At 37.7% G+C, this 18,035-nt stretch overlaps 1 protein-coding gene across 2 annotated transcripts in view; it reads left to right on the top strand.

Annotated features, from left to right (window-relative positions):
* Positions 1-17,801, top strand: part of LOC129800426 (epidermal growth factor receptor) — a 197,486-nt gene extending 179,685 nt beyond the window's left edge. For both annotated transcript variants that reach the window (XM_055844781.1, XM_055844780.1), the window contains exons 2-9: positions 5,385-5,607; positions 7,566-8,571; positions 9,346-9,517; positions 9,934-10,066; positions 10,128-10,435; positions 12,629-13,107; positions 13,763-14,572; positions 14,634-17,801. In XM_055844781.1, coding sequence (XP_055700756.1) covers positions 5,385-5,607; positions 7,566-8,571; positions 9,346-9,517; positions 9,934-10,066; positions 10,128-10,435; positions 12,629-13,107; positions 13,763-14,572; positions 14,634-15,386 — 3,884 coding nt within the window. In that variant the 3' untranslated portion in view covers positions 15,387-17,801. The remainder of the gene's footprint in view (positions 1-5,384; positions 5,608-7,565; positions 8,572-9,345; positions 9,518-9,933; positions 10,067-10,127; positions 10,436-12,628; positions 13,108-13,762; positions 14,573-14,633) is intronic.
* The last annotated feature ends 234 nt before the right edge of the window (positions 17,802-18,035 follow it).

Raw genomic sequence — 18,035 nt, 5'->3', positions numbered from 1 at the left:
TCCTTACAAGTTCTCTCACCCTTATCCCTTCATGCTCACTCTTTAGTAGCTTTCTGGGTATTCTGCCAACTGGCATTCGACAGATATATTCCAATCAAATCGAAATAGATGTTCTTTGTACCTAGCGAAGGCAGTTACTGTAAAGTCCGTCCTATCCGAGGGTCCTTGCAAATTTTCGTAACAAATCTTGCTCTTACGGGAAGGGGTTGTTAGCCCTTTGCCTAACCCTTTTCAGAAGGACCACATCCCTTTTTCGTAAGCCTGAGGTTCGTGAATTCTAATGAAATAGGAAGATGAAAACTTCCTCCGGTTGCGTCAGGGTTGTTTATCTTTTCAGGACAAGAAAAACACGTAGATCTTTGCCAAAGATCTACAGCAAAGATCTACGTGTTTTTCTTGTCCTGAAAAGATAAACAACCCTGACGCAACCGGAGGAAGTTTTCATCTTCCTATTTTCATTACCATTTCTTACGTCAGTACTTATACAATTGCTCGTGAATTCTCACTAGCCTTGGTTATACGGGCATCAGACCTAAGACTTAGCCATATGGCTTAACTTCTCTTATTCCTTCTGAGTCAAGATTTTTTGGGAAAATATGACTTAGGATTGAATATTATGGATAAATGATCTGGTTAATTCTGAAAAATCAATAAAATTGGTTACTATTTTGAAATTTGAGACCTTTGGGAACTGGGCTAAACCTCAGGTCTGCAGCCGGCATTACCCAGTCTTCTATAACTCATCTGAGTGTACCAGTGTACCGGGACCTACCAAGCATATAGCTTGGAAAACGTTTTGGTTAACGGACTTTGAAAAACTTTACGCTGAATTCTTTCGAAAACCATAAGATTTTACCGCAAAATTCCTCTGGAAATCCACTTGACTTTCCGCACCATTTGAGCTATAGGATATGGCATTTTTAAAACGATCTTAGCTAAAAATCCAAGCGGGTGACCCTGTAATTTCCAAGTCATGGACTTCAGAGGTGAGAGTGGAAAATTCTAGCGGGCAAAAATGCAATCAATCATATACTGGGGAAGCTCTTGAGATACCCATCAAAAGAGCCGCTTTCGAGATCCAATCATGACACCTCCAAGTTGGAGCGCGAAGGAGGTTTCTGGAGGATTGATGGGTGAATGATGAGTTTCTCCAAAGAGTTCCTGAATCTATTAAAAATTTTAATTGTTCCTTGCATCTCTGGCAATTGACCAGTATGTATCGATTCTGAGTTCAAAAACTCTCTAGAATGCCCAGTGATAGATGACCATATGGTCAAGTCTTAAAATTCTTCAGCATCTTCATCATTTATCATCATTGTATCTTCGCACGGAATTATTTAATTTTTTTTTCTTCATTTATTTCCTCTCGTTTACATATTTGGTCATCTTTTTCTCTCACCCTGGACCAAGAGGCAGGGAAAAAAAAGATCTCTCTGGAATTCTATTCTGCCAGATCATAGCGAGAAATCACGACTCTCTTGAGATGATGAGAAAAAAATGAGTGAGGCTTAAATTTTACGAACACGTTCCAATATCGCTGTCACTGTAAGTGTTAATGAGTGAGATATTAAGAGCCGATCGCGTCATTACAAATGGACCCAGAGATGGCGACAAGAATAAGAATCGTGCGTCTATTTGTTGTTTGACTTTTTGTCGAGAGGCCAATGTGTGACAATGTAATATGAAGAAAAGTAACAATAAGGCAAAGCCACATAGCACTTAAGAATGTGTCTCTTGCATTATAATGAATCACAAAGACACTCTGACACTGTCACGATCGGTTATGATCTCCTGACAGTTAGTCCGTTACATTTGGTGTTTTAAAAAGCTGTCAATAGTGACACTTTGATCCAGTAATCAGTTATAATTAACTCTATTTGTTAATAAAGTTTATTGCACATTTTCTTTATCTAAAACCTTAATAAAGCATTCCTTAATAGCGTTACTTTTTAAATTCTTGTCAAAAGCTGTCAAAATAAGACATGTGAAAGTTCAGACTTTACTGACGTTCCAAATTCACTGTAATAATCAAAATACTGGCAACAAATAGGACTACAGTGCTCATTTTCTTAATCTATATAATCTGTCAAATTTGACAGATGAGAAGCCTATTTCATAAATGGTTTCCAAACATAAAATTCCATGTCAGTTATATTCCGTAATTTTTAAAGTTTATAAAATTTTGTCAAAATTTACTGATAATGTCAAATTATCTTAACTATGAAGTTTTCTTTCAAACATTCTATTCGATTTTTTCAAAAACAAATTTAATTCTATCACTTATAAAGGCCTCTACACATTGGGAGCAATTTTCGTCAAAAATTGCATTTTTGACAAAATTTTGACATTTCTGCCTACAGCTGTGCAGGCAATTTTCTTTACAATTTTTGACGAAAATTGCTCCCAATGTGTACAGGCCTTAAGATTCCCCAGAAAAGCTATGCAAGCCATTGTGGGAAGGCGTCGACCTCGAGGCAGACCTAGGACAAGGTCACTTATAACTTCTGTAGAATCACTTATAATTTCTGTAGATTTTTTTATTAATTATTTCCGGCTGAATATGCCCTGTACACAATAACTCTTGTTTTGTAAACATGTTTTCGGAACTTCCTATGAGAGTGAGCGAGATGACTAGTTTTAAATTTCTTTCTCTATCACTGAAATGTCAAAAACATGTTCACTAATAAAAGTCATTATGTGTTGGATATTAAATTTTAAAAATATTTCTCTGACTTCTTTGAAGTGTTACTGTTACATATTTGAAGAGTTGTCAAAATTTGATAGTCAAATATGACAGATGATTTTCAAGCATGGCTACTTTAAAATTCAAAATATTTCCGTTATACTTGACGAAAATTCAATTTAGTTATACTAGAATAGAACTATATGCATAAAGCTAGACCCAATGATACCACAAAGTTACTGCTTAAAAGAATTCTCTGCGCCTTTTGAAGTCATCTGTCTCGAGTTGAGGTTTCTTAAGCAGGAATATATGAAAATTTTGTCGCAACAATTGAAGCACGTACCATTTTTTTGAGATAAATAAGACGTTTGCGTATATTTGTTCACGTTACACCATTTTTCTCTCTCTTTTCATCTACTTAAACCAACTCTCATGGAGACAATTTAATGGAGTTTTTCAAGTTCGTTGAACTCTCTCTTTCTCCAACCAATTCCAAAATACTTGGATGGGATTTTTTCTCAAGACGCATGAAAAAGGTCTTCTTACACAAAAAAAGAGATTTTTCCACCACGCATTGTCCAATTAATTAAAAAATAAAATATATATCGTAATGATCATGCATCCAAATTTGACTGATCATCGCCTCTCGTGGACCAATTAAGTAAAATTACATGGAAATTTTGAAGAGAAGTGATCGTACAACAAAATGCGACAAATTGCTTTAGAGGTGATCGCGCTTGGAGATCAGTTGCCCGGAAGATTGTCGTATTTCTTCCGCCCAAATGATCACTTCTCCGGACATCCGATGAACATTCACTGGCACTGTCCACATTCTCACAACAAGAAAACATCATTAGCATTTTCTGGTTTTGCCCCAACGGAGTTTTCGAGTCAGATCCACCCACGCTTCATTACAAATCGATGACTCGCTTTGCCGTTGTGATCGTATGGACAAATATTTTTCAGTATTTTTAGCAAAAGAGATTTGCATAAAAGTGACAAGATTTTATATTTAGACACTTTCCTAAGTCACTTGATTGACCTGCAGATTCCACGCAAATCTTTTCAAAGTGATCGCGATCGTTGATCGACTGATCAATCAAAGCTTTGACAATTTAAGGAAAAGGATCATTGACTAATTTTAAGAACAACAATGTGGAATTATACCTTAAAAGGCGTGCGTGCGGAGGTCCTATAAAGTATGTTTCTCACTGTACTGCGGAGGCTTTTTTGAAAAACATTTGGAATTTCCAAGTCGTTTCCGCGGAAACAGATATGGAAAAACAGAGACACTCGGAAAGTTCCTGCGAATCCCTGAAGATATCTTCAAAATAATTCATGTTCCTATTACAATTGAATGCCTTAGAAATTTAAATTTGAATTTCAAATTACATTTCACATTAATTAAAAATATATAAAAACGTTCTAGTCAGTAATTGGGAAATGTCTTAGATATTTCCACAGAATTTTCCTAGAGTAAATACGAGTAAAATTCCTAGAGTCCTAAATACGACATTTCCTCTTCATGTCTGAGACATTTCTATAGAGGTTTTGTTTTTCAAAGTGGACTGTGTGGATGTCAAGTGACGTCCGGCCTCTTCTTCATGAAATTTCCCAGGAGTAATATTGGAAATTTCTTGAAGTTTCCAAGGAAATTCCAATGATCTTCCAAGGAAATTTTTTTGAAGTTTTAACAGACTTAAGAAATTTCCAAGCAGGGAATTTCCAAGGAGATTCTTATGATTTTTCTCCACTAAAAGATAGCATGTCTATAAATCGGACATGTCCTCTCCTCACTGTAGAATTTTCCATGTACTTTATAAATGCAGAATGATTTTTTACAGGGATATTTGCTTTCAATCAGGAGTTTTTCAATTTGATTTAATGTTTTTTTTATAAATTCTTTAAAGCCTTTCAAAAAGCAATGTTTTATCAACATTTCTGCCACAATCATGTTGATTTTTATTGAAAATACCATTAGGATTAGCATTCAGCTCTTAAAAGCGTGATCACGTTAAATTTAGAGGTGATCTTGCAGTTGATCTTTCGTGATCGTTTAGAAAAAAAAACCCAAGATTGGTTTTTCTGATTTCATAGGAATTTTATCTCATTCCCAAGTTCCCAAATCCACAAGAAAAATCCTTGAGATTCCATGGATTTACCACAAAAACGATAAACAATGGTTGATCGTGCACAATAACGATCGCGAATTGTTCTTTGATTTCTTCTTGGACTATAGGAAGATCGCACCAAAGAATGTCTTATGGTATGCAAAGAGAGGAATCTCCTCACCCGTTGTGAGGCTGCAGAGGTATCTTACCGATTTATAAGAATTAATAATGGAATTAAAAGAGAGCCCAAGAGAATCAGAAAACCACCGCGAAGGTCTCATTATTGATGCCTTTTTGAGACTCTATTTGAAAGACTCTCCGGGAATGTGAACTTGTGGTGTATCAAAGAAGTTGAGGAAGGGGGGACAGAGACAGAAGAAAACAGTGGGATTCTGATTTGAGATTAAAAGTCTCTTCGAAAGAATTAAATTTCTCTTGAATATATTAATTCTGGATGGAAAAAATGGATTTTTATTTCTTCATGGCATTCAAATTTATCTTCTTGAGATTTATTGCTCATAACGAATTAACTCTTTTTTGTTCCTCTTCAAGCTCAGTTTTTTTTTAAAGTCATATTCTTCTCTTTACAGTTTGCATCGGAACAAATGGCCGAATGTCTGTACCATCGAATCGGGATCATCACTATCGGAATCTTCGCGATCGCTTCACAAATTGCACATACGTCGATGGGAATCTGGAGCTGACATGGCTTCAAGATACCAAGCTGGATCTGAGCTTCCTGCAAAATATTCGTGAGGTCACAGGATACGTTCTGATCAGCCATGTGGACATCCAACAAATTGTTCTACCAAAGTAAGTTCTACCAAAGTAAGGTCGCTTATGACGCAATTTAAAATTCTTGGGAACAAAAGCTGCAAAAAGCTCCACCGTGATTCACACTTTGAGATAATCAACTGGCCAAATGTGCTAATTGGGCTTCAACTGATTACCATCTCATGAGTTTAATCGTGTAAAAATTTCCAAGAAGTTTCCATTAAAGACGAAATTCAAGATTCTTAATGATGATAGTGGTTGATATTGAATTATTTTATTAAAGCCTATGACAAAAATTTAATTAAAACTGCTGTTCGGAAAAAAAACCGTACAACAAAAGCATATAAAGATGCGCAAATAAAATTAATTAGATATTTAGTACTCAGAGTGTACTAAAATTTTAATCTGAGTTTTTAAACCTTTTTTGCACAGAAAAGTGTTACCTTAACTTATATAAGTATACATTAACGTAATTTGAGGTGTACTAAAATTTAGTACTGTTAGCTCAGCTATGGAAAAATACATGTATAAATAAGTCACAAACATAGTGACACATCTTGTGTTCCTTCATGCATCTGTTGCACTTTTCGTAAAAGTAATTATTTTGATATTCTCGTCTTATTAAATTTGTAGTATAGGAAAGGTACTAAAACTTAAAATCTATTCATAAAATCTATAGTAATCTACTTATGTTCTATTTCCACAGAATATCTTTATAATAATTATATTACTTAAGTATTTCTTTGCATTTTTCACATTTTTATCCATAGCTTCTTGCTTATTGTACTAAATTTAGTAAAATCCAATTGAAAGGAAGTTAATATTGATGCACTCGAATGGTTCCTAAAAACAGTATAAAATTTCCACCTCATCAGATTTTTAATACGAATAATGTACTAAAAACAGCTCTCTCTTGGAGTTCGATAAGTTTAATGTACTAAATTTTTATTAGTATCCTTTAGTTCAATTGAGTACATGTCAAATTTGAATTTGCATTGCAAAAACTGAAATCTAATTGATGAGCATTTTTTTAGTCAGGGAAACTTCAACAGAATTCCGTATGATATTACACTTCCTTTCGTTGAGAAACTCAGTGTACTAAAATTTGTATATGTAATTTTTGACAATTTTTACGTGCTACAGGAGCTAAATTATATTTGAAATCCATAGTTATTAATACTTAGGAAGAGTAATTTTTCTAATAGTTGAAAATTTCATATGTCTCACAAAAAAATTGTACTAAATATAAGTGTTATCAGATTCGGTATGCTGCGGCGAGGGGGTAGTTCAAAAATCGGTTTTTCTCAAACGTTTGACTGTCTTATTAATCGACGCTTACCGGATCTTATAACTTAAGTTACTCGTCGGAAAACAGGAATATACTAAATTTAGTACACCTAATATCTTCATACATTTATACAAGTTTTTATTTCTCAAAATTTGATGTACTTAAGCAAGTATTTAAAATCGGTTTTGTACTAAATTTAATACACCTCATGTCATTTATCGAAAACTATATCGACGGTTCCATTCCATACTATGCTATCTCAGAATGACAACTTTTCAGGAGAGCCATTTAAATTTGGTGATTTCCTATGCTGCCCGTGTAAATTTTTTTGAAAGTCTCAAATATCTCGTTACCCGAACATAGGATGACCACAAAATTTTCACCAGTTATAGATCTCGGTCTCAGGAACAACTTATCTCTCGGAGTAATATAAAATTAAGTCGACTTAGCATAGTATGGAATGGAGCCGTCGATATAATCTCAGAAATCAACGTTCCTAAGAATGCTTTTTACGTATTTAATGTTTGGAGTTGTTTAGTTCTAATGGCCCCTACACACTAGAGAAATTTATGTCCATATTGAAGCAAATTGCCTACGCTTTTGTAGGAAAAACTCTTCAATATAGACATAAATTTGTCTAGTGAGTAGAGGCCATAATAAATATTAAGATCCCTGTTCTAAACTATCTTCAATCTCATCGCGCTTTCAGATTGCAAATCATCCGTGGTCGAACGTTGTTCAAACTCAACATCTCTGACCAAGAATTCGGCCTCTTTGTCACGTACTCCCAAATGCATACCCTGGAAATGCCCTCGTTAAGAGACATCCTCTCAGGATCTGTTGGTATCTTCAATAACTACAACCTCTGCCACATGCGCACGATTGACTGGGAAGAGATCATCTCTGGACCAAATGCCTCAATGCACTACATGTACAACTTTACATCGCCAGAGCGTCAGTGTGTTCCCTGCCATCCCAGCTGCCAGGCCGGCTGCTGGGGAGAGGGTCCTCACAATTGCCAGCAATTCAGTAAGACTACCTGCTCACCCCAATGTGCCCAGGGAAGGTGCTTCGGACCCAAACCCCGCGAATGTTGCCACTTGTTCTGCGCTGGAGGTTGCTCAGGTCCCACCCAGAAAGACTGCCTGGCTTGCAGGAATTTCTATGATGACGGAGTGTGCAAACAGGAATGCCCACCCATGCAGAAGTACAATCCTACGAACTACCTGTGGGAACCAAATCCAGATGGCAAGTACGCCTATGGAGCCACTTGTGTCCGAAACTGCCCTGAACATCTGCTTAAAGACAATGGTGCTTGCGTGAGGACCTGCCCACCTAACAAAATGGCTAAGAATGGAGAGTGCGTGCCGTGCAATGGAGCTTGCCCTAAAACTTGTCCAGGACAGGGAATTGTTCATTCTGGGAATATTGACTCCTTCAGGGGTTGTACGGTTATTGAGGGATCTCTTGAGATTCTTGAACAGACTTTCAATGGATACCAGCATGTTTTTGCCAATTTTTCTTTCGGTCAGAGGTTTATTAGGCTTCATCCGGATCGATTGGAGGTCTTCTCGACACTCAAGGAAGTCACGGGGTACATTAACATTCAGGCTGATCATGAACACTTTACGAATCTCTCCTATTTCCGCAATCTCGAAGTCATCGGCGGGCGACAACTAATGGAGAACTACTTTGCATCGCTCTACATAGTCAAGGTAAGAACGACAGTTTTGCATAGTATTTTATGATAATAATTAGTACAGATCTTATGGATAATTTTAGTACAGACTATGGATCAGTCACGTTTTCTAATTAGAAGTCTACCTTTATTCACTAGAAAAACTTGTAGTCTTACTATCATATTGCTTGTGATGTTCTAACATTTTAGAACAGACTTTTATGAATCAGTACTAAACAGTGAATACCGAATTATACTATTATTCTAAGAGACTTGATTTTCTAAATATTAAAATTTCCATAAATGAAAAGAAATAACCTACGTTTATTGTGTACTAACGTTTCGTAATATGTTTACAAAAATTAGTACAACAGTTTAGTAATGAACATATTCACTGCACTTTACAAGACCTTATTGTTTTTACTTATAAATATTCCGAGGCTCAAGAAACATTTTAAATTTGAATTACAGTAGACTCTCTCTCAATCGGGAATATGGGGCAAAATGTCATCCGGTTTAGCGATAGAATTGAGTGTCAAAGCCTTTGTAAATTCCACAAAAAGCGCTCAATTATAAAGAATCACGATAAAATAGGAAGAACTACAGCGAATTTTATCGAATTAGCTTCATAATTAAACGTGAAAATTGTCAACAAAATTTGTCGCCCGATTGAGAAAGAGCCGATTGAGCGAGAGTCTACTGTACTAAAACGTGTACTAAACTTTTAGTACATATTTTTTTAACATTTGAATGCAAAGTGTTTACAAAACAAATAAAAAATGTAACATAAATTCTCTTAATAACTTTTCAGACTTCTCTGAAGTCACTTGAGCTTCAGTCACTCAAAAGGATCAATTCAGGAGCGGTGGTGATCCTTGAGAATAAGAATCTCTGCTTTGCCGAAGACATTAAATGGAATAAAGTCAAAAAATCAACTGATCATGATTTTGTCGTGAGCGCCAACAGAAATAAGACTGAATGTGGTAAGTAGAAAGGAAACTCCATATAAGAATCTCCAAAGAAACCTTGAAAAACTATTAGTCAAAATATTTATTAATAACTTAATATTAAATATTCCACGCAAATGTAAATTTTTGTTTTGCCATAAAGTTCTTCATATTGTTAAATGCATTTTCAAACTTTTATTACTCACAATATAACGCATAAAATTTATTGGCAAATAAGTATAATTAAAGCAGAAATCATTGCTTTTAAATTGACCATTTAGTTTAGCTGAAAAAAGCAAAAACCCATTTGAACGTTATAAAGAAATGAGGAAATTTGTGAGAATTAGCATTTTATGTGATGGTTCAACTCAAAATTGTGGAGCATTTTATTGTCGATTAGAGGAGAATTGCTCTTAGAGTGTGAAACTTATGGGGGTATTCTTCTTTGGCAGAAATTGAGGATCAGGTGTGTTCGGATCAGTGCACATTGACAGGATGCTGGGGTGCTGGACCGAATCAGTGTCTGGAGTGCAGAAGTTACAAATACAATGACACTTGCTTGGCCAGCTGCAAGAGTCTTCCAGGGTGAGTATCCTGATAAGAATAGGGAATGTTTTGGGCAGAATTATAAACTTGGTGTTCTTAGGATTTACGAAGTGAATCACACAACTTGCGGCACATGTCATCCGGAATGCAAGAACTCCTGTCGTGGAGCTGGAGCTGACAATTGTACAGAATGCGTCAATGTTAGGGATGGAAACTTCTGTGTGGCCAAGTGTCCAGAATCCAAATACAGTGCTAATGGGATCTGCAAGCCTTGCCATGACACCTGCATTGGATGCACAGGGCCTGAGAACACCATCAATGCTAATGGATGCAAGACCTGCCACAAAGCCATTATTAACGGAGATGCCACGATTGAGAGGTGCCTGGGACGCAATGAAGCATGTCCAGGTAAGTTCTATGTGAAACTTTGTTCTATATAAACTCTTTGGGGAAGATTCGCCAGAAGCCCTGTATTCAGGTCTGTCAAGGCCCTTAGGATACTTTGCCATTATACCATTTGATATTTACGAGTAATCCCCTTAACCGCTCGATGGAACATCTTGGTACTGACCTATTCTTTCTATCGGGCTCTAGAAAAATACGTCGTTGTACAAATGATCAAGTGATCTAAAGTTGCCTTCATCCGATAGTCCACAGTGGCTAGGCAACCTTGGAAAGACACGGAATCATTCTATAACCGGATCCATTGACCAGAAGATTATTCTGGTCCTTGAGGTGTCATTGGCTGTTAGGGTCATTACATGCATCGTCCAGCATCAGTCTGTCCATGATTCTCTACTTCAATGTCTTCTTTGGTTCAGGGGTTGTAAAGCGTGTCCCGGATTTAAATGTTAAGAAGACAAATGACTCTCATTCAAAAACTATAGTACATATAAAAATACTATTTATATTTCTTGAAAGGGTATTTCATTGTGATTCAAACCCATTTTATGGTTTTTTTTATTCAAGCGGTTTTTCCGCGTAATCTCGCACCATCTTCTTTACTCCCCCTCATAAGGCTCTGGACAAGGTCGTCCCCACGATCTCTGACGACTTCCTTCCACTTTCGTGCGAAGTCCTGCAAATCTTTGGCTGGATTAGCCTTTTTCTTCAAGTCTCCTTTCAAAATTCCCCAGTATTTCTCAATGGGGCGGACTTCTGGAGTGCAGGGCGGCTTGACCTTCTTATCTACATATTTGACACTGTTGTTGGCAAACCATTCCAGGGTGGCTTTCGCGTAATGACATGATGCCAAATCAGGCCAAAATAGAGGAGGGATGTCGTGGCTTTGATACAGTGGCAAAAGCCGTTTTTGGAGATACTCTTTAATGTAGATATCCGCGTTCATCGCCCCTGTCATGAAAGATTCTTCTGCGACGTCCACAAGAGCAGATTGCCATCCAAACCACATATTTTTTCGAGAACTTGTCGTACTCTTTGAACCTGTACTTGCTGGCTACACCCGTACGAGTCTTCACCGTGTAAAACTGTTGGCCGGGCAACTGAGTAAATTCACCTTTTACGACAGTTTCGTCGTCCATCAAAATGCATCCTTGAAAGCCTTTCAAAACTCGATTACTCAGATTTCTCGACCTCGTTTTGGCACTTTGCCTCTGCTTGTCCGTGTGATGGGGAGTAGCTTGATCTTTGTACGTTATCAATCCGTTATTCTCTTTGATTCTCTGCACTAAGCTCTTGGAGATACCCAGCTTTTTGCCCACATCTCTGACTGAAAGGCAAGGTTGCTTCTGGAAAAGCGCCAACACTCTCTTCTCCATCCTCTTGTCTACAGCTCTAAGTTTTCTGCCACATCCTGGATTGCGAACTACAGTCTTGAGTTCCTTAAAGCGTAATATAACCCTTCGCACCGTGGATGGACACTTTCCGGTGATCCTTCCGATTTCAGAATAGCTCACTTTTGGATTCTTTAGGTACGTGTCCACGATCAATTTGCGCAGGTTCTCCATTGTTATCACTTTTCTCAGCCAAAACACAACCTTTTTCAATATTTTTTTCATAAATTTAAAGCTGAAGAAATTCTCTTGAAACGTCAAAAAAAATCAAAGCAAAACTCAATTTCTATTGTGACTAACTTCATGTCGAAAACTTAAATTTAAATCCGGGACACGCTTTATGTACTGAGCCAGTCAGTCTTCGGGATAAATTCCATTATACAAGCCGATTTCTGTTCTGGTAGTTCTTTCTAGGTGAGCACCGCCTCACATAGCAATACTCGTCTTGTGTTGTAGACACTGTGATAGTCACATACGTAGTGTAAGATAGTTTCCTCAGTGTTCTTACAACACCTACAGATTGTGCAACATTGTATACCCTTCCTGTACAGGTTTGTTAGACAGTGTCCGATTAGAAGATTAGCAAACTGTCGCATTTTGCAACGGTTGCTGCCCACAAGGTACTCTGTTCTTTCCCCGTCCCGTCGCCTTGTTCAGTCAGAACTCCTATTCAATTGACTTGTCAAAGAATGAAAATCTTCTAATTCCAATATTTCACGCACCGTGGCGTCACTTCTACGCAGTGAAGTTAGCAATAAATTCAAATTTTTATAGCAACTGAAAAAATCGATATAATTTCATCTTTCAGAGGGCTATTTCTCCGAATGGGTCATGTCTCAGGAGCAAGGACCTCTGCGTCTGCTGGCCAACAAGCCCATCTGCCGTCGATGCCATCCGCGGTGCAAGAAGTGCTCCGGATATGGCTTCCACGAGCATGTGTGCCAGGAATGCGCTGGCTACAAACGTGGAGAACAGTGCGAAGATGAATGCCCAACGGATCACTACGTTGACGAGGCCACGCGGGAGTGCTTCCCGTGCCATCTGGAGTGTCGAGGCTGCACTGGACCGACTGAGGCACACTGCTCAGACTGTCGCAACTACAAATTGTTCGGAAATGGAGATCCAGCAAACAATGCCACCGCTTTCAACTGTACAGCTGCCTGCCCAAGTGACTTCCCCTATCAAATGTTTGACTTTGGGCCATACTGCTCGGCCAGCAATGTCTATCAATTGTCTGATGATGAGTTCATGAAGAAGATCCTGTCCTTCGTTGGAATTGTTATTCTGGTGAGTTTCATTATTAGACAAAATCTTACAAATCAATTTTCTGCTCCATTTTGATTCGTTTGACCTTCTTAAGCGATAGAACTACAGATATTCGAAAAATCTCAGCAAAGTCTTGAAGAACTCCGTTCCTTGAATCTAATTATTCTTCCCAATTACAGTTATCTCTGGAATTACTTTCATTGATCATCATTGAATAATAATTTCCATGAGCTACTCTATGAATTATACTTTCTTATCTGAAGAAACAGCACAAACCATTCCTCTTGCTTAATTCAATCTCTCAGTCTTAATTGCCTTAATCCAAGAATAGCCAATCCTCAATCTCTTGGCAAAAATTCCACATGTGACTCATCCATTGTTTCTGACTCCAGATGCTCTAAAGTGGAAAATTCTTGAGATTTCTCTCAATGGAAAACCAACTGACACGTAGAAATCAATAAAAGATGATTTTGTTGCGTCCAATCTTAAGCACCGATCTCTGATTGCAACAACATGCAATTTTCCACATTTTTCGCATAATTCCAGTGGAACTATTGCGCAAAATCCCCTCACTGTGCTTTGATAATTATTAAGTAACTCAATTTAAATTCTCTCAGATAAAGTGGAGGGTGTGCCTTATCAATGGGATTTGTACTCAATGAAATGACTCTTGCAGGCCATCACGGTGCTGATAGCTGTAGGCTGTGTTTGGCGTTGTTGCCAGAAGCAGAAGGCCAAGGAGGAGACAGTGAAGATGACAATGGTTCTGGCCGGCTGTGAAGACAGTGAGCCCTTGAGACCATCCAATGTTGGACCAAATCTCGCCAAGTTGAGGATTGTTAAGGAGGCTGAACTGCGTCGTGGTGGCATTTTGGGAATGGGTGCTTTCGGACGGGTGTTTAAAGGTGTCTGGATACCAGAGAATGAAAGTGTCAAGATTCCTGTCGCCATTAAAGTCTTGACAGAGATGTCCGGATCAGAGAGTAGCAAGGAATTTCTTGATGAAGCTTACATTATGGCGTCTGTTGAGCATCCGAATTTACTGAAGCTCCTAGCTGTCTGTATGACATCTCAGATGATGCTGATCACTCAGCTGATGCCCCTGGGTTGTCTCTTGGACTATGTAAGGACCAATAAGGATAAAATCGGCTCGAAGGCCCTACTGAACTGGTCAACACAAATCGCCAGGGGAATGGCCTATCTGGAGGAACGTAGCATTGTTCACAGGGATCTTGCAGCAAGAAATGTCCTCGTGCAAACTCCATCTTGTGTCAAGATCACAGACTTTGGACTAGCCAAACTTCTGGACGTTGGAACCGATGAGTACAAGGCTTCCGGAGGAAAGATGCCCATCAAGTGGCTAGCGCTGGAATGCATAAGGAATCGAGTTTTTACAAGCAAAAGTGATGTATGGGCCTTTGGAGTGACAATCTGGGAACTTCTGACATTTGGAGCTCGTCCATATGAAGAGTACTCAGCTAAGGAGGTAGGTTTCCATCTTTGAACAAGAAGAAGAACAAGATCTTTAATTTCCTCTTGTTTTCCAGGTTCCAGAAGCCATTGAGGAGGGATACCGACTGAAACAACCTGACCACTGTTCCTTGGACATCTACGTCATTCTCCTGCGATGCTGGGACGTCAATGCCGAAGCACGGCCTCATTTCAAGGATCTCGTGCAGGACTTTGCAGACAAGGCTCGAGATCCTGGACGCTACCTCAGCATCGACGGGGACAAATTCATGCGCCTGCCTTCGTATATGAGTCAGGATGAACGCAATCTTATCCAAACCCTCGCACCTGCCATGGATGGTCCTGAGCCCATCGTCGAAGCTGAGGAGTACTTACAACCTAAGACCCGACCTTCAGTTCTCTTCCCCACTGTCGAACCAGCCGAAGAGGCTCCGTCAACACTGAGATACTGCAGTGAACCTTTGAAGAATTCATCAGGAGATGACGAAACTGATTCCCATACGCGTGAAGTAGGAGTCGGGAATTTGCGCCTCGATTTACCACTCGATGAGGATGACTACCTTATGCCCACGTGCCAGAATGGAGCTGCTGCAGCTCCTGGCTACATGGATCTCATCAATGTGCCACCCAGCAGTGTGGATAATCCTGAGTATCTCATGGGTGCTGCAGCTGCAGCTGCTGCAACGCCACCCGCTGCAAATCCTGCTCCTACGCAAACCATTGGGATTCCAGTGGCACCGACTGAGGTCGAGGCTGCGTCTGACCATGAGTACTACAACGACCTCCAACGCGAACTGCAGCCGCTACACAGGAGTGAGACGACTGTATGAGCCTCAGCAGCGGCTCAGCCGCTTCCCAAGTGCCTTTTAACCCAAGTGCCTGCCCCACAGTCTCGTGGTATAAGAGATCTTGAATCGAATCAATAGTCAAAAGTTGAGACTCCGGGAAGAAGGCATTGCTCTCCAGTAGGTAATTTTATTCAGAGTTGTTTTTACAGGTTCAGGACCTTCAGTGATCTTTTCGAAAGCTGTTAACGTTTTTGAAAGGAAGTAATTGGTTTCGAAAGGATTCAATGGAGATCGCAATGATCTTTTCAGAGGCAAAAAATATTTTCGAAAGGATCGAAGGATTTCAATGATCTTCTCGAAAGCAATATGTGTTTTCGAAATGCTTCAAGGATCTGAAAGATCCTTTCGAAGGCTAAAAACTTTTTCAAAAAGATCAATGGATTTTCAGCATTCGAAAGTTGATAACGTTTTCGAAAGGATTCAGGGATCTCAATGATCTTTTTCGAAAGGAAGTAATTGGTTTCGAAAGGATTCAATAGAGATCGCAATGATCTTTTCAGAGGCAAAGAACATTTCCGAAAGGATCGAATGATATCAATGATCTTTTCGAAAGCAATAAGTGTTTTCGAAATGCTTCAAGGATCTGAATGATCTTTTCGAAGACTGAAAACGTTTTCAAAAAGATCAATGGATTTTCAGCATTCGAAAGCAGTTAACGTTTTCGAAAGGATTCAGTGAGCTCAATGATCTTTTCGAAAGGAAGTAATTGATTTCGAAAGGATTCAATGGAGATCGCAATGATCTTTTCAGAGGCAAAAAACATTTTCGAAAGGATCGAATGATTTCAATGATCTTTTCGAAAGCAATAAGTGTCTTCGAAATGCTTCAAGGATCTGAAAGATCTTTTCGAAGGCTGAAAACGTTTTCAAAAAGATCAGATCAGATCGAAAGCAGTTAACGTTTTCGAAAGGCTCTAAGCATCTGAATGCTGTTTTCGAAAGAAGTCAGCATATTTGAAAGCATCCAATTAAGATATCAATGATCTTTTCAAAAACACGAAACGTTTTCGAAAATTATCCATAAGGATCTCAAACGACTACTCAAAATGTTTTCAAAAGTGCTTTATAGAGATCTTTTCAATGACAGGAAAGGTCTTCGATAATTCTGGACTCAATGGCATTTTCGAAAATAGTAAAAGTTTTCGAAAGTCACTTTCGCAAACGGAATCTAGAAACCAATTTTGACATCTAAATCCGAAAACGGAAACCGTTTTTATTTTCAATCTATAATTATTTTTAAAAATCTGAATTAAGAACATTTTTTAGTTTCTACAACATATTTAAATATTTTAAAATTTAAGAGAGCATTGTCGCATTATTTCCACCACGAGACTGTACTCTGAATGACATTCATAACTAGTACTTAAGGCCTTAAGAAACTACAAGTTAATAATTTATTTCGTAGTCGAGAAGCACAATTTCCTCAACCGGTAAATTTTGTTCTGAACAAATGTGAGGACACGGTGGGAAAGAACACGAAAAGAACTATTTGCTATATTCAAAAAAAAAAAAGGAAAAAAAAACAATATCTTAAAAGCAACGTTACGTTTTGCCCAATATTTTTGCAACAAAAGTGAAAAACGTTTAGTTCAAATGTATTTTAACTACTTCTAACAATTTTAATAATATTTTTTTTTATATAATTAAAGAAAAAAATCTATGCAATGTATAAGCAGCTATTTTTACAACAGTTCATTTTTTTTTAATACTTAGAGCAACTTACGTAGGAAAACAATCTGTGATATAAGTGTATAAAAAATTGAGTAATTTAATATTTTCCCCCATCCTGATTAATTTGTAAAGTTTCCTAGGATTCTAAGAGTTGAAAAGGGTTAAAAAGAAAACATCTCTTACTATTTCTACTTACAAATTGCTCTGTGCACATTAGAGCGATCTCATCGACAAAGATCGTGCATGGAGCGCCTTTAGGATCAAAATACTACAAAATACTTTTATCTAATCAATGCAACGAAATTTTCATACAGATTCTCACATAAAGTGCACCTAACTTGCCTAAACTACAAAAAATATTCATTTTAAAACTTTACAAAATCATCATTTTAATAAGAAAAAAAAAATAATTGGAAAGTTAAACATTTGTGAGAGACTTCAAGAACATTTGTAAATACTTCAATAGTAAAAAAAAGAAAAGTTGATAAAAGAAAAAATGTGTTATGAGAGAATAATACTGTGCCATTTGATGATAAGGAACTTTTTATTTAGATTGTACATTTTTAATTTGTCTTAAATGTGAACTGAAAGGTAAATTTCTCAGAATGGAGAAAGGAAAATATACCGTGAACATTGTAAGGTGGAAATGGCACATTTTTACTGATTTAAACTTATCTAATGGTGTAAAAATAAATAGTGATAATAAATTAAAAATAAATAAAAAAAACTTGTTTTAATTTAAAAAAAAAAACAGGATTGTCTGCCAAATGTTTTGCCGTTTAAACCGATAGCCATTTAAAATTGATTTTTTTTTACTCTTGGACATCTATTCCTCTTCATCCTCTTCTTAGTTCCTGTTTCAACTGAACTTCATCATCTTTATCATCAATACTGCAAATAAAAGGCTTTGTAAAATTCTACAACTTTTCTGAGCATCACAATTCAATTTTTGACAAACTCA

Source organism: Phlebotomus papatasi, chromosome 2 (assembly GCF_024763615.1).
Source record: "Phlebotomus papatasi isolate M1 chromosome 2, Ppap_2.1, whole genome shotgun sequence".
Lineage (NCBI taxonomy): Eukaryota > Metazoa > Arthropoda > Insecta > Diptera > Psychodidae > Phlebotomus > Phlebotomus papatasi.
Note: the sequence above shows the minus strand (reverse complement) of the source record. Positions and strands in the feature narration are given on the sequence as shown.